Source organism: Pseudophryne corroboree, chromosome 2, assembly GCF_028390025.1.
Source record: "Pseudophryne corroboree isolate aPseCor3 chromosome 2, aPseCor3.hap2, whole genome shotgun sequence".
Classification (NCBI taxonomy): domain Eukaryota; kingdom Metazoa; phylum Chordata; class Amphibia; order Anura; family Myobatrachidae; genus Pseudophryne; species Pseudophryne corroboree.
Window position 1 is genome coordinate 564,896,079 of NC_086445.1, and position 17,054 is coordinate 564,913,132.

General features: G+C 42.4%; 1 protein-coding gene across 1 annotated transcript in view; it reads left to right on the forward strand.

Annotated features, from left to right (window-relative positions):
- The window catches only part of GRIK3 (glutamate ionotropic receptor kainate type subunit 3), a 982,272-nt gene that overhangs the window by 585,039 nt on the left and 380,179 nt on the right, over positions 1-17,054 (forward strand). The window contains exon 8 of the mRNA XM_063954369.1: positions 6,421-6,528. Coding sequence (XP_063810439.1) covers positions 6,421-6,528 — 108 coding nt within the window. The remainder of the gene's footprint in view (positions 1-6,420; positions 6,529-17,054) is intronic.

The window sequence follows — 17,054 nt, forward strand, 5'->3', positions numbered from 1 at the left end:
CCCTTTATATTAATGTACCCCCTAAATAGTGTACCCACATGTACAAAAAGAAAACCATTTCCAAAAATATTAAAACTATTTACAAAAGAACTTAACTTAAGCCATGTACACAATAGACGATACTGTGAATGATGTGCCCGATTCCGACGGATCAGAATGACACATCGTTCAAATCGTCGTGTATATGCACTATGTTGCTGATGTTCCAAGTGTGACATCGCCAGTGAGGGCCATGCTGCCGAAATGCACCGTCACTCCTTTGCTGCAGAAATTTGCAAGTGTGTACCCGCCGGGTCCTGTTGCCGACCTATATCGCTGGGTACCAAGCTTAACTTTAAAAATAAAGACAGGCACAAATATTTTAAAACAGTTTACTAAACATAAACATTAAATAAGGGGAAAAACATAATCACAAAATCAACAAAACACAACAACAATAATTGGTACTGCCTCTGCCTTTCTCTGCCTCTTTAGGTGCAGCTGCCCGCATACAGTATATGGACTACGTCTAGGGGGAGTCACCAGTGATGCAGTTTGGGGTCATGTGGTTTGGGAGCACACTGTTTAGGTGAATGAAGCTTCCGTATTGGCCCTTTAGTCCACCAGCTACCTTTGCAGGCTAATGAAGACCTGTAGTTGTTCACAGATTACCTGCATTTGGTCACAGATGACCTGTGCCATCTCGAACATCATCAGGTTCATCTCACTGGCCATCTGGTTGCGGGTCCCTTGGGCCACCATGGTGTTTCAGTTTAGCTTCCTTAACTGATAGGTCGGGATGCGGTCATTAGGACGACACAGCTTAGGTCGACAGTCATTAGGTCGACCACTGAAGGTCAACATGCATTAGGTCAGCATGGTCATTAGGTCGACTTGTATTAGGTCAACAGGTCAAAAGGTCGACATGAGTTTTTCACCTTTTTTTCATTTTTTGGATTTTTTTATACTTGACGATCCACGTAGACTACGATTGGACGATTGGAACGGTAACCTGTGCTGAGTGAAGCGAGGCACCTTGCCCGAAGCATGGTGAGTGAAGCGAGCCATGCGAGGGGACACATAGCACTAATTGGGGTCCCCTGTGACTTTACAAATAAAACAACACCAAAAACAGTCCAATACCTTATGTCGACCTTTTCACCTGTCGACCTAGTACATGTCGACCCAATTCCCATGTTGACCTAGTGCCCATGTCAACCTTCAGTGGTTGACCTATTGACTGTCGACCTAAGTTGGGTCTACCCAATGACCAATACCCTATAGATCATGGCATCCATTTGTTGGTTTTGGCAGTCCATGAAGGCCATCTGGTGGTGTCTAAAGGTGTTGCGGGATTGCACTAGTTACTTGGGCTGGTGGTTTCAGCCTTGGTATGATTCTGTTGCTACTGCTGGGTTGGAAGGCTGAGGGCTGGTGGCTCCATGGAAGTGAGGATGATGAAGAATACGGCTCCAGCCCAACTGGTCTGGCTGGTACAGTATGTGGTTGTTAAGTCAACCACACTTAGGTTGATAGTGCATAGGTTGACCACTATTGGGGTCATGGTTCCAAGGTCAACATTGACAGAAAGTTGACATAACAAATGTCAACACAGGAAAGTTCAACATGAGCTTTTCAATTTTTTTTGACTTTGTGAATAGTAACCTGCCCAAATCAGGTGAGGGTACGCATTTATTGGGGTTGATGTTACGGTGTAAATGACACAAAAAAGACAAAAATCTCATGTCGACCTTTTCCTGTGTCAAGCTTTTTTATGCCAACCTTCAGTCCATGTCAACTATTTTCAGGTGTTGACCTAGTACATATCAACCAAAAGTGGTCGACCTAGTGACTGTCATTCTAGACAGGTTCGCCGAATGATCCACACCCGGCAACAGATGCAGGTGGCGGGGCAAATGACAGAGGCTTCCATATACAAAAAGGACCAAAAATGAGAAATAAAATGGTAAATAAGCATACTTGTACTAAACAAAATCACATACTATTAATTTACACCAACTAACAATGCATGTGTTAAAGATATCCATGCTTGAGAACAGGTGCATTTAGTAGGGACTCCATTAAATCTTTTAAATCACCACAATGTAAGTATGGTTTTTATTTGATTTTTTTTTCATCAAAAAAACTTTACATATCAGTGAGTTTAAAGTATGACAGTAAAAAAATAAAAACCAATATGTTTGTGGCATAGTTACATTGTGTAATGTTTGCAGGGCTTAATGTCACAATGCTAATGTAATTAATGTTATGTGACATTACAGTTAGATTACAGAAGCCTGTTGACCCATGGGAATGTGTGTAATGTTGTGTGTGTTTTTTTTATTTTCCAGTCTCCTTCTCACCTATTTGAGTCTTCCACTTTTTGCAGGAGCCTTTTTCCTTAATACAGCAGCTGAGGAAAAACAAATGTAAAATCAGTGCCGCTTAATGGTTTATAATACATTTACCTATTTCTGTCATTATGTGGTAATGGACTTGTGTAGAGAATTATACTGTTTGTTAGTTGTAGGGTACAAATTGCACACATTTGCAAATGTCCCTTACTCTGCTCACACTCAGGGTGGCTCACACTCAGCAGTGGGATACTGCCGCATTTGTACTGCCATTTTGCTTTTTATTTATAAAAAAATTATGGCTATTTTTAAATGCACTACTTTTTTAAGTTTGAAACTATTTTGTTTACACAATTGGTGATTATATTCATTATTATACTCTGCACAGGCAACACAATTAAAATGTAAATTATTATATATCTATAATATATATCTATATACCTATAAAATATTAATTTGCCCTGAAGAGGTTAAAAAGGAAAAGTTGACACTGATTTAGTTTGGTAAGGCACTCCTATGTTTTTGAGTTCATGACCGCAGGAGCTTATCACATTACCGCATCCAGGACACTTTTCCTCATGAACTTTTTCTGAGATATGGGGGTGTTGTGTGCATGTTGGCCTAGGAGCCATGCAAAAACCTGCACCATTGCATGCATAAGTGTACAATGTTTGTCAAATGAAAATCACCCATTCTTCCCTGTGCGAGTCTTGCCAGGGCCTTGTGCCGCGGATTCCTCCTCCCTACTGCTCCTCTTTTCCCTGGCTCTCCTCCTCCTGTATATCCTCTCTGCTCCCTGCCTCCTCCTCAATAACAATTACCATCTCCAATTCCTCCTACCAGGCTCTCCTCACCCATGGTATGCAGTCTCAAGGACAAGGCTGCACTAAGCACAATCTGACAAACTATCTCACTCTCAGTAGTAATCTACTCTCCTTCCCAAACACCTTCTCAAACCTATCAAAGATCAAAATGGCCAAGCTTTGACTTATATAGGTGCTGTAAGGTACAAGGCATGCAATTTTTGGGTGTCAATGGGTGACTTTTTTTAAAACTGTTCAACCCACATTATGAAACTTGCATTCATGCATGCTACCTGGTGTGAATTCTCATGAGAAGTTGCATGCAAGTTATGGTAGGCCTTGAAAACTTGCACCGTTTTACATTTACAAGTTGTGCGAAAAACAGGCCTTCAAAATTTGCTGGAAGGTGTACGTTTGACTCGCACAAAATACTTGCACCCTATTATATCTAACCTCAAGTATGTGTATGACGGATACCAGTGAGTAATTTAACACTTACCCTAACCCACCACTACAGCAGCCTAATCCTAACCCTCCCCCTAGAGCCCAACCCTAAAACTAACCCAAACCCTAATACCTTCGGGAACTGTCAGCATTGTGACAGTTGGGATTCTGCCTACCAGGATCCTGACTAAGGGGTCTATTTACTAAGCCTTGGATAGAGATAAAGTTGCTTGAGATAAAGTACCAGCCATTCGGTGCCTGTCATTTTTCAAACACAGCCTGTGGCATAGCAGTCAGGAGCCGATTGGCTGGTACTTTATCTACAGCGACTTTATCTCCATCCAAGGCTTCGAAATAGACCCCTAAATCCTATTAAAATATGCTCTGTGGCATGGTCAGTTTTTTACAGGCTGAATCTACACTACTGGGGTCAACAGCACTACCAGTCCTGGTGGGTCTCTTATGTGTTATTGGATACCTTAAGTGTAGGATAGGCTGGCAGAAGCCCCCCCCCCCCCCCAAAGTAGGCCTGATTGGGGTGGTGAGCAGATACCAATACTACTGTGTGGGGCCTTACTTTCTTTGCCAAAAGTACTTTCCCACACTCCTTATACCTTATTATTAGATAAAACTGACCTTTTTTTTTCCCTCTAATAAGTATCTGTGCATAATTTATTTCGGTATAAGATATGGTTGATTACTAGCAGTGGCACAAAATGACAGGTGGTTTAGCAGCAATTATTTACTTTTCCTCCCTGGTTCTCAGTGTTTTATCTATTTTTTTGCACAACAGGATTCCAGATAACATTTTCAATACTAATACCATGAAACATACAGTATTTGTGAAACTTTGGGTTCTCCATGGTTACAGAAGTACAAATCCTTGTGAATGGCATGACTTATAGCGACAGAGATTAAATATATTGTGGGCGATTCATTTAAGTACAATACTGCAAACATAGCAAGTTATTACAATAGAACATAACCTCTCTGGAGTGCAAACACAAATTAGCAAGATTTCCTGCCAGTTACCCAGGTTGCGATAACATGTGAAGACAGTGCTAACAGAATCTCCCATATAATGATGGCCCACCTTTTCACTAGTGCAAGTGTAAGGTTGTGTACACATGAGGCTGCCCAGTGCCTTTGGTATGGTAAGTTTAAACTGGCTTCAGTTTTAGTTTTTTGAGCCTTTTCTTCAGGGTCTTGTTCTTTCCATAATTCTGATTGTTTCTCATAGATTTCAGATCAAGCTTAGCAAACAATGTGTGCTGAGCCTCATTTATTGCTAGGTTTATGTCATTATATTACTATATTGTTTGTTGAAAAATATGTCAACATTTTTACAATCACTGTTATTTACTCTTGGGGAAAGTTTTTGAAACCTCAGTAATAATGACTCCAAGTCACATACCTTTAGCTCTGTTCAACTTTCTCTGTAGCAGTACTCTGAGCATCACAAAGGGCAGTCAACAGAGATCCCAGATTGGTGTGAGTTATGGGACCATGTTTGAGTTAATGGCAGGGGTCACAGGGAAAGGACCATACCAAAGTATTGTAATGGGAAATTTTAATAGTGAGGTCATTTAAAGTGAAAATTCTTTTTTGAGCTTTATGTTGCAAAATCAACAGGGAGATATAGCTAACTGTTAAAGATAGTGGAAAGGGTGTGTAGAATATTGTACATTAGGGCAATAGGCAATAGCATGCACAGGTGAAAGTAGTTAAATATGGCGCTAATAAGAGAGCAGTCAAATGAGATGTCGTGAAGAGAGAAATCAAACAGGAAGCTTGTAATTATGTCATTATGGGTATAAGTTCCAGAAATGTATCATGCTTAAAGTGTAAATAATTACTGGTAATTACTTAATGCCTCTCATTTCCTGCTGTTTCTACTGAAATCACAACTTGCTAGTGTACTCTTTGGCTTAATTGATGGTATACTTCTATTTTCTGTAGCTATATTTGTCATTCATTCTGAACTAGTAACTTTTATTCAGAGAATTATGCAACCTTGTAACCTCTTTGCAATTAATGCATTCTAAGACTGGACATATAGGAGGGCATACAGTATTATTATTTATCTAGGATCTGTCTATCGTGCCTGCATTCTCTCTTTACTTACAGACATCAGCTGTGATAAACACCACCCTAAGTCAATTGTCAGTGATACAGTTATCAACATGACCCATCTCATCCATAAGATATTTATTTGTTCTAGCACAGGCTTCTTGCTTCAGTTAACTTGGCTATTTTATTGAAATGATATACATAACATATTCAATTAATTAACCGAGACAACTTTAATTCATGAAACATCAGTGCTAATTTCAGGAGCAGCCAAATATCTCCCAGAAGGAAATATCTTCTTGATGCATAGGATTCCTTCATAGGATACTGTTGACAAAAGATGTGTCTAGAAATCATAAATCAGGAAGCATACAAAGTAGAGTGCAAAAAGAAATACAGGTAATGCCAAAAAGAACAGTTATAAATGGTGATAATATATGTGTCAGGCAGTTGCAATGCCCTTGAGATACAGCAAGCAGGCATATTGAGGCCTCTGAAAACAGCGAAAACATATTTATTTCTAATACATCCCCCTGAAGACAATGAAAATAGCTAGAATGTATGGAAATAGAATGTATGGAAATGTACTATTAATATCAAGGAGCAAGCGATCATGATGTGATTATTCATTTACCAGAGCCTTTTGGGACATGGATTAGAAAAAAATAAAAATAAAATTAATTAAAATTAAGTCTTGTGCTAATTTACTACAGTAAGTGATGATTTATGAGTCTTGTTAATTGTCATAAATGCCCTACTTTTATCTGCAGGCCCAATGGGAAGGACTGACCGGACGAATTGTGTTCAACAAAACCAGTGGGCTACGAACGGATTTTGATCTAGATATCGTCAGCCTGAAAGAAGATGGCTTGGAGAAGGTATTGACACTTTTTTTACAATTTCAAGTCACCCTAATCTGTGGTACTGTCCTTTAGTTATCCATGTGTTGATGGTCTCTGAGATGAGTGTAGTTCATTGCAACCCTGATTAAGAAAAAACTGAAAAATGGTTGTTAGAATTAGTATTTCTTTATTTTGTTTATTTTCAATCTAATTTTTCTGCATAATTAACATATTTGACAGCTCTAAGAGGGTAGACTAGGCAGAGTTTGTTATTTACTGTGTTAATACAGTCACACACATTTAGGAGCACAATGCAAATCTCATTGGTTTTGCACTGGTGCATGAATGTGGTCCTCCTAGCTCATTTTTGTGTGCACTCTTCCTACTCTTCTCTCCTGGGTAACACCTGAAGGCACAGGCATCTTAATAGAGGAGGAGGCCCGTGTCCAACCTCCTTCATCGAGGCACCCTCCTCTGCAGCCAGCGCCCATCAGCGTAATAGAGTCTGAGCACTAGAGGATGCACAGACTCTATTGTGTACGCACAAATCTCCGGTGAAATGGCGCACAGCCATTTTCAAGATATTTTCTTAGTGCGCATGCGCAAATCTCCAGAAAAATGGATGCAGCGCCATTTACTAGAAATATGAGGAGAGATGCTACTACCGGCGGGGAACTCTGGAGAGGAGAGTATTAAAAAAAAAATGGGTCCAGGGTGTGCGGTGTCGGCCCCCCTGAACCCTGGGGACCTGTGTGCACTGCACACACAGCACCCATTATAGATATGCCACTGCCTGAAGGTAAGAGTGGCCCTAGGTTTGCAAACAGAAGGAAACATATGAACGTTCACTTTGCAAACATGTCACCACCAACTTTACCCCTTTATAAAAATCCATTTAATTAAGATAATCAGTTAAGCTCCATTTATTGCTTATGTAAATGCTGAGGAAAGGGACTTTACAACTGCCATTATACCATGCTGCACTTTGTGCCTGTTTTTGTTTTGTTTTTCAAACATTTTTGCCAATTTCGTTTCTACAAAAATGTTTTATTTATTTTTGTAATGCTCGGCAAACGTAGGAGCTCTCTCTCTATTTAGCAAAAAATACCTTCAGTCCACACCATATTCTGCACTATGGGGGTAATTCAGAGTTGATCGCAGCAGCAATTTGTTAGCAGTTGGGCAAAACCATGGCCCTCATTCCGAGTTGTTCGCTCGCTAGCAGTTTGTAGCAGCCGTGCAAACGCTATGCCGCCTCCCACTGGGAGTATATTTTAGCTTAGCAGAAGTGTGAAAGAAAGGATCGCAGAGCGGCTACAAAGAAAAATTGTGCAGCTTCAGACCTACTCAGCGCTTGCGAACCCTACAGACTGTTCAGTTCCTGTTTTGAAGTCACGAACACGCCCCTGCATTCTCCCAGCCACGCCTGCATTTTTCCTGGCACGCCTGCATTTTTCTGAACACTCCCCGAAAACAGTAAGTTGACACTCAGAAACGCCCACTTCGTGTCAATCACTCTGCAGCCAGCAGTGCGACTAAAAAGCTTCGCTAGACCTTGTGTGAAACTACATTGGCTGTTGTGAAAGTACGTCACGCATGCGCATTGCGCCGCATACGCATGTGCAGAAGTGCCTTTTTTTTGCCTCATCGCTGTACAGCGAACGATTGCAGCTAGCAATCAACTCGGAATGACCACCCATGTGCACTGCAGGTGTGGCAGATAACGAGTTTTATGGTAAGAACTTACCTTTGTTAAAACTCTTTCTGCGAGGTACACTGGGCTCCACAAGGAATGAACAATGGGGTGTAGAGTAGGATCTTGATCCGAGGCATCAACAGGCTCAAAGCTTTGACTGTTCCCAGAATGCATAGCGCCGCCTCCTATATCACCCCGCCTCCCTGCACAGGATCTCAGTTTTTAGTTAACCAGTCCAATGCAGTAGCAGGAAAAGAGACAACAACGGTTAGTAGCCACAACACCGCATTCTCACGACAGGAGACGTGTCAGCGGCTAATGCCATACCAACCCAAAGTAGCTAAGTGCGTCAGGGTGGGTGCCTTGTGGAGCCCAGTGTACCTCGCAGAAAGAGTTTTAACAAAGGTAAGTTCTTACCATAAAAATCGTTTTCTGCTGCGGGGTACACTGGGCTCCACAAGGAATGGACAATGGGGATGTCCTAAAGCAGTTCCTTATGGGAGGGGACGCACTGTAGCGGGCACAAGAACCCGGCGTCCAAAGGAAGCATCCTGGGAAGCGGCAGTATCGAAGGCATAGAACCTTATGAACGTGTTCACAGAGGACCACGTAGCCGCCTTGCACAATTGTTCAAGGGTCGCACCACGTTGGGCCGCCCAAGAAGGTCCAACAGACCGAGTAGAATGGGCCTTAATGTGATCAGGAGCAGAGAGACCAGCCTTCACATAAGCATGTGCAGTCACCATTCTAATCCATCTGGCCAGAATTTGCTTGTGAGCAGGCCAGCCACGTTTGTGAAACCCAAACACAACAAAAAGAGAATCAGATTTTCTAATAGGAGCAGTTCTCTTCCAATAGATACGGAGAGCCCGTACCACATCCAAAGACCGCTCTTTGGGAGACAGATCAGGAGAAACAAGTGCCGGAACTACAATCTCCTGATTAAGGTGGAACGAAGAAACCACCTTAGGTAGATAGCCGGGATGAGTCCTAAGAACCGCCCGGTCACGGTGAAATATCAGATATGGGGAACTACAGGACAAGGCACTCAAATCTGACATTCTTCTAGCTGAAGCAATAGCCAGCAGAAACACCACCTTAAGGGAAAGCCACTCAAGGTCAGCTGAACCAAGAAGTTCAAACGGAGACTCTTGTAACACCTCTAAAACCACCGACAAGTCCCAAGGAGCCACAGGCGGGACATAGGGAGGTTGGATACATAACACGCCCTGAGTAAAGGAATGCACATCAGGTGAGGTCACAATTTTTCTCTGAAACCACACGACAAGGCAGATATTTGAACCTTGAGGGAGGCCAGACGCAGGCCTAAGTCCAGGCCCTGCTGAAGAAAAGCCAACAACTTGGCTATACTAAACTTGGAAGCGTCATAATCGTTAGATGCGCACCAAAGTAAGAATGCCAGACCCTATAGTAAATCCGAGCCGAAGCCAGTTTCCGGGCCCACAACATAGTTTGAATGACTGCCTCAGAAAACCCTTTAGCCCTTAAGACGGAAGCTTCAAGAGCAACGCCGTCAAAGACAGCCGGGCTCGGTCCTGGTAGACACAGGGGCCCTGAACGAGGAGGTCTGGGCGTTGTGGAAGTAGAATTGGACGCTCTGACGATAGGCCTTGCAGGTCTGAGAACAAATGCCGTCTGGGCCACGCTGGAGCTATGAGAAGCAGAATTCCTTTTTCTTGCTTGAACTTCCGAATTACCCTGGGCAGGAGTGACACCGGAGGGAACACGTACGGCAGCCGAAACCTCCACGGTACCGCCAGCGCATCCACGAATGCTGCTTGAGGATCCCTTGTCCTTGCTCCGAAGACCGGAACCTTGTGATTGTGTCGAGACGCCATCAGATCTACGTCTGGAAGGACCCACCTTTCCACTAGGAGTTGAAACACTTCTGGATGGAGGCCCCACTCGCTGGCATGCATGTCCTGACGACTGAGAAAGTCCGCTTCCCAATTCAGGACTCCTGGAATGAATATTGCCGATATGGCCGGTAGATGGCGTTCTGACCACTGTAGAATCCGTGAGACTTCCTTCATTGCTAGGCGGCTAAGATTGCCACCCTGATGATTTATGTAGGCCACTGTGGTGGCGTTGTCCGACTGTACTTGAACAGGACGGTTCTGAATTAAATGCTGGGCTAGGTTCAAGGCATTGAAGACCGCCCGCAACTCCAGAATATTGATCGAGAGGAGGGACTCCTACTTGGTCCACCGCCCCTGAAGGGAATGTTGCTCCAGCACTGCGCCCCAACCTCTTAGACTGGCATCTGTCGTCAAAAGGACCCAGTCAGATATCCAGAACGGACGGCCCCTCGAGTGACGACTTCCCATACCCAGGCATCTGAAGTGGTCTTCAACCATTCCTGGGTATACCCTAGAAGCCGACCCCCCACCCTGGGATCCCTCAGAGGGAGGCCCGCCCCGTCATGTGGCAGGCTTATCCTTCTTAGGGCTGCCTGGAGCAGCCCCTCTGTTAAGTGCCTGCTACTACAAAACTGAGATCCTGTGCAGGGAGGCGGGGTGATATAGGAGGCGGCGCTATGCATTTTGGGAACAGTCAAAGCTTTGAGCCTGTTGGTGCCTCGGATCAAGATCCTACTCTACACCCCATTGTCCATTCCTTGTGGAGCCCATTGTACCCCGCAGCAGAAATAACATGTGCAGAGAGAGTTAGATTTGGGTGGGTTATTTTGTTTCTGTGCAGGGTAAATAATAGCTGCTTTATTTTTACACTGCAATTTAGATTTCAGCTTGAACACACCTTACCCAAATCTAACTCTCTCTGCACATGTTATATCTGCCTCCCTGCACTGCACATGGTTTTGCCCAACTGCTAACTAATTTGCTGCTGCGATCAACTCTGAATTAGGCCCTGTGCTATGTGCAGGGTGCAACTACAAATGAGTATTAATTGTGTCTATTCTGTTTCATATTTTGTGAATAGTGCCCTAAATGGGCTAAAGGAACTAAAGGTAACTGTAACATCTGCTCATATTTGGCTTCAATTTGAAACTTACGGCTCTGAAACTTAATGGCAGGAAGAGGTGAGGTTCTACCATATGGCGGGATGCATCAAGCATTGCATATTGAATAGAATGCATCCTGCCACTCATCATATGCATATCAGCATTTATCAGTGGTGCAAGTGGATTTTTTTTTTTGTGGTACTGATAGTAAATATGGGCATGATCATGTGTCATGAAGGGGTGTGGTCACACAAAACTAGGGTTGTGGCTACATGACAATAGGGGCATGCCACACACCATAATGCCCATTACACATTATGCCACATACTGTAATACCCCTTACACATTATGCCACACACCATGATGCCCATTACACATTATGCCACACACCATAATGCTTATTACACATTATGCCACACACCATAATGCATTACATATTATACCACACACCGTTATGCCACTGACACCATTTTATGTCCCATACACATAAATACCCTAATAAATTATGCTTCAGCGGTGGCTGGTGGTACTGCGTACCACCACCATATTTCTTAATGGTACTCTGTACCACCCCGTACCACCCTACTTTCAGCACTGGTGTTTATTAACACCATATTCATGAAGATTTCAGCAGAGGACAACACTTCCTATAAGAGCTGTCATTTGTTGTGTGGGGAATTCCAGATTACTGACCCGAGAGTTCGTCTGCACTGCATGCTCTGTGGGGGGGGGGGGGGGATTCTGGGAAGGGGAAAGACTGGATCACACTCAGAGGGCATTGTAAAAAGAGGCCCATAGGCTTCTATGGGGTAAAAACACCTAAAGATGGCATTGGCCACCGGGTCCATGCAGCTTGGTGCATATGTGAAAAGTGCCCAAAACCTCAGAAAATGACATTTTCAGAGGTTTGACCTCAAAATGCTGTTTGATGCACCCTGCCCATAGTCTGATGCAGAATAAAACACAACTTGGTTGCAGGTGTTTCTACTTTGCGTGCATGGAAATAAATGCATATATTTGCCCATATGCAGTGTTGTATGCATTGAAGTGGCAGGAGCGTCCCTAATACGTACACTTAATTTAATAGTCATAATCATCATCATCGGGGTGCCCTTTCCCAGCCTATACTTGATGCATAAGGTGCACCTGGAACCTTGTAACCTCAGCCTAGCATAGCCTTCCGCTTTGCCATCATGCTGTTTGCGGACAATGACTAAGTTACGTCTACTCTGTTGCAATTGGAGATGTGACTGAAATGCATACTGTATGTCTGTAGCTGCATACACTTGTATCTGGAGCATGAGAAGTGCAGAAAAAACTGAAGATGGGCCCATAAACGTTGTATGAGCAACAGCTTACACACAGTATGTTCCACTTTATAGATCACAGTAAAGCTCATATTTCTGCTACAATTTGAATTTATCCATGATCTGAATTTGTTTCACTGCTTTATTTTATTTAGTTTCTACCATGGTGGAATCACTCATTATTACTAGACAGGAGAATTCATTGACCAGTCTGAGACAACTATTCTAATAAGACTGAAAATCACAAATGCTTAATAACTCATAGAACCCTATAATTTATTTACTGTAGCTACATAGTACATTATTCCTCTCCTGACCCAAATGCTGCAAAACCAGAAAATAGCATGTTCCATGTAATTACACAATATGGTTGCATGTAGCCAGTGATGGATTTCTCGCTGGGTGCTTGAGACACATGCCTAGGGACAGCACTTCAGGCTGCCCAGGCCACCCACTGAGAAGCTGGGCCTTTTTTAATCTGGAGAGGAGAGAGAGAGTGACTTGTGAGCAGGGAGCAGAGCTACATGTGGCCAAGCAGGGCTGCTGCCAGAGAGAGAGAGATGAAGCTGCAGCAGTTCCCCGGCCGGGCAGAGAGTGACAGAACTACTCAGCTGCTCATGAGGTAACTGTGTCTGTAATGTGTGTGCAGTATGAGCATTAGGGGGGGGGGCAGTGTGCAGAGTGGGGGGTGACGGGAGCACTGTGAGCAGTATGGGGGCACTGAACGGTGAGGTAGAAGTGAAGCAGTAGGGTGGCAGTGTGTGAGGGGGGGGTGCTGGGTCAGTGAGCTGAACAATGTGAGCAGTAGGGGGCAGTGAAGGGTGGGGGAGCAGTTATGTGGGCAATGAGGTTTGATGGGGTAGTGAGCTGGGGTGGGCAATGACCAGTAAGGTGTGAGGGGGGAAGTGTGAGCTGTGGTGGGCAGTGAGCTGTGAGGAGAGCAGTGTAAGCTGTGGAAGGGGGAGGGCAGTGAGAAATGGAGGAAACTGGAGAGAGCTATTGTAACATACCGCTACCGTCGTAATATTAAGGCTTTTCACTGGTCTGAAATATGTTGCATAAATGAACTTTTACACTAATGATATAGACCAACTTCAGGAACATACTGTAAATACAACTTTTACACGTAATTTTAGCTTTATTTCCTGCCAAGAAAGGATCAAATCAAATATACAACAACTCTGACAACAGTTTATGAATACAGTAACAACTAATTAATTCTACTGCCGGCTTTATACTGCAGTATAAAATTACTACCGTCCCTAGGGTATACCTCCAATAACAGTTTGGTTGTGCACCGGTTAGTTGGTTCAGATGTTTACAAGCTGAGGAGGTTTAATACTGAGGAGAATCTCTGTATTTTAATAGTGTGTGTGTTGTAGACTATGCTCCTGAATTATGAGTTATCTCTCATTAAATTAAAATCGCTCCACTTGGTCCAGTAGGAAAGGTATTTTTTATATGTATCCCTTTGACAACTGTTTCTTTTCAATGTATTAAGTCAAACACTGAATACAATGTTGCAGAATTTGGGCACAGAGCCAGCAAGCAGAACAAAGCTTTAGATAAACTCCCTTAAGAAATAATTTGTCTGGTGTAATACCTCAGTTTAAGTTACTCTCTGTATGTGTCCACGGTGACTATGTCTTAGTACAGCGCTAAAAACTGATGCCAATGTCTTGAAACCTATTTAGCGAGATAAATAAGCTGTATTTTCTCACTACAATTTTTATGTAATATAACTAAGTTATTGTATGCTGCAAATTGGCCACTGGTTGTCGTGATCAATTAATCCATTGAGTGCCTACATTAATAAGAAGCAGTAGGTATGCTGATGCATCTATTACAGTCACTCCACTCTGCAGAGGCACACTAGGAAGGAGGTATAGAGTGGCTGCCTATCTGTGGCTTATGGTACTGTGGCATGATTATGTCATTTTGCCAACCTTCCTTCATAAGTTGAAGTCTGCGTCTAATAGCAGAAGCTTCAGTAGCAGCTAATGATTACAGTCCCAGCCTCCTGTCTGCCTCTTGGCCGCCACTCTGAAGCTAAGGCCGTCTATGGGAGGAGAGCTATGTCTGGCTCTTCAACAAAGGAATCCACATCCTCCGTCTAGGTGAGAGCTGCCTTTGCCTCTCCTCTCAGCTCCACCTTCACTCTCACCAGGGACTCTGTCTCACCGCCCCAGCCCTCTAGCCAGCTGGGGAGGGCTCTGCAGACATCTCCCAGGACTACACGGAGGGGAATGTACACTGTGCTCCAGCTGCTGCTCACGGTAACAGAAGATCTATCCGGTTAGTATGCACAGAGCCTGCTTACAACACCTTTCTCCACAGCTCCTAAGATGGCTGCTCCAACCACCGCTTACTTTTAACTGTCACACTGCACCACCTGGTACTGGTCATGTGATGTGCAACTGTCCTCCTGAGCAGCTGCAGGGGCTGCTGGGAATTGTTGTCTATCTGTCTGTGTATTGACATGCTGTATATATTTTTGCTGTAATGTGATGAACAGTTTCAGCATAATAACCCATATAGGGTATTACACTATGGCAGGGGAAATATGCAGACTGTGGGGTTATATGAACGGAGATAACAGTAAGTGATATATATTTTATTTTTCTTGGGGGGGGGTAGGTGGAGTCAGACAATAATGTTGTGCCTAGGGACAGCATGACCACTAAATCTGCCTCTGCATGTAGCCATTAATAGATTTGAAGGAAATTCTACTACTAAATATTAATGAAGAACACTAAAGCCCTATTGGAGATGTACAATGCTTATGACTACTTTCAGGGAGTAACAGTAATTTAGCCTACCAGATGGAGAGCAATGAGCTGTAAGGCTTCCAAGAAGTTTCACTTATGCAACTTGACAGTCACCGTCTACCATAACTTATACTGTACCACAGCTCCAGCAAATAGTTACTTTCCCATGTTTAGTTCACAAAATATAAATTCTAATTATTAGAAAAAGAGTTGTAAATAATTTTTTTATTGCAATAGAATCTGTAGTTATGAAGATTACAGCAATATAGATTTATAAGTAACATTATATTTAAATAAATATTCATCAAATAGTAGGCAAATTAAAATTTTTGAGAAGATACAAAAACATTTAGTTTAACACAACAGGAGAAAAACAACACTGTGTACAATGCAATCCTACAAAACAGTGACTATTAGATACATAAATAGGAGTATACAATGGACCCTGTTCAGAGTTAAATGAAAACCCAAGCGGCTGCACAATGCACTTTTTTAAGTGCACATGTCCATCTTGTTGCATTGCGTGTTCTAAGTGTAAAGTTAATGTCAACTCATCATAATTGCATGTACAGTATGTTTTTGTCATTTCTGTACATTGTGTAAAAATGTTTAAGGCAATACCTTAAAGTTCAATTTATATTAAAATTGAATAACTTTTTAATATACTGTTTCTATAATAAAGTATGCTAGTGACATTTTTAAGTGATTTTGTTTTATATAAAGGTAATATAAGTTTGGAGGCCCTTGGGAATGACTTAGTAATATTTATTGAATTAATTTACATGTTGATTGGATAGAGTGACTATTCTCTGTTGCAAGGACCAAAATAATTGCTCTCATTGAAATTGCATATTATTCTTGCATTTTATAGTTCCCACTGGTAAATAGCATTTAGCAGAGTGGTTGTTCTGTACTGCATTAAGAGTCTCATTTGGAATTAAGATCATATCCAGATAAAGGGTGCAAATTTACATATGGACAATCAATGCTGCCATGCAAGGGGTGCAGATGACATTATTTGCTTGCATGTAGGGAAAATATTACAAGCCTTTGCATCTTGAGCTCAAATACTGCTTCATTTCCACACTTCAAATCAGTGTTGATATAGGAAGAGCTCTCTCATACCTTTAAAACTATTTTAACAATTACCCTCTGCAATGCAAAATGGTTTTCCCAGATTAAATTAATTACCAATTAAAATGTCAATTAATAATTGACATGCACAGCAGAAGTGCAGTGACATGATGGAGGAGGATTGGTACATATTTAAAAAAATATATTTTATATATATATATATACATATATATATATATATTGCAGGCAGATGGCGGTACTCTGAGACTTGTAGTACTTGCAAAAGACGTGCTTTATTTATTGATGTTTCAGTTAAGAATCCATCATCACGATAATATAAGCATGAATGACAAAACTTACACCTATAAATACACAAACACAGACAAGTGCACATGACCTGATTGCTCCCGTCCTGGCGTCGTCGTCCCGGGAGCTGGCATCAGTGCGGCGTTAATGCAACTCCATCCCAGCGATGACATTATCCAGGGGCGTCCGCCCGGCCGGGCCAATCACGGTTTACCTTAACATATTGCCATGGTGACTATACTAAATAAGGAAATACACATACACATTAAAAGCCGAAGTGAAGATGTTAAAAACAAAGTTACTATGAAGTAACATCGGATTCATCCTAGACCTAATGTTCCATATATGGATTAAACACTTACAACATATTGTATATAGTAAATGTGTTAAGTAACGCTAGCTGGATATTGTATCTTTGTTACAGGATA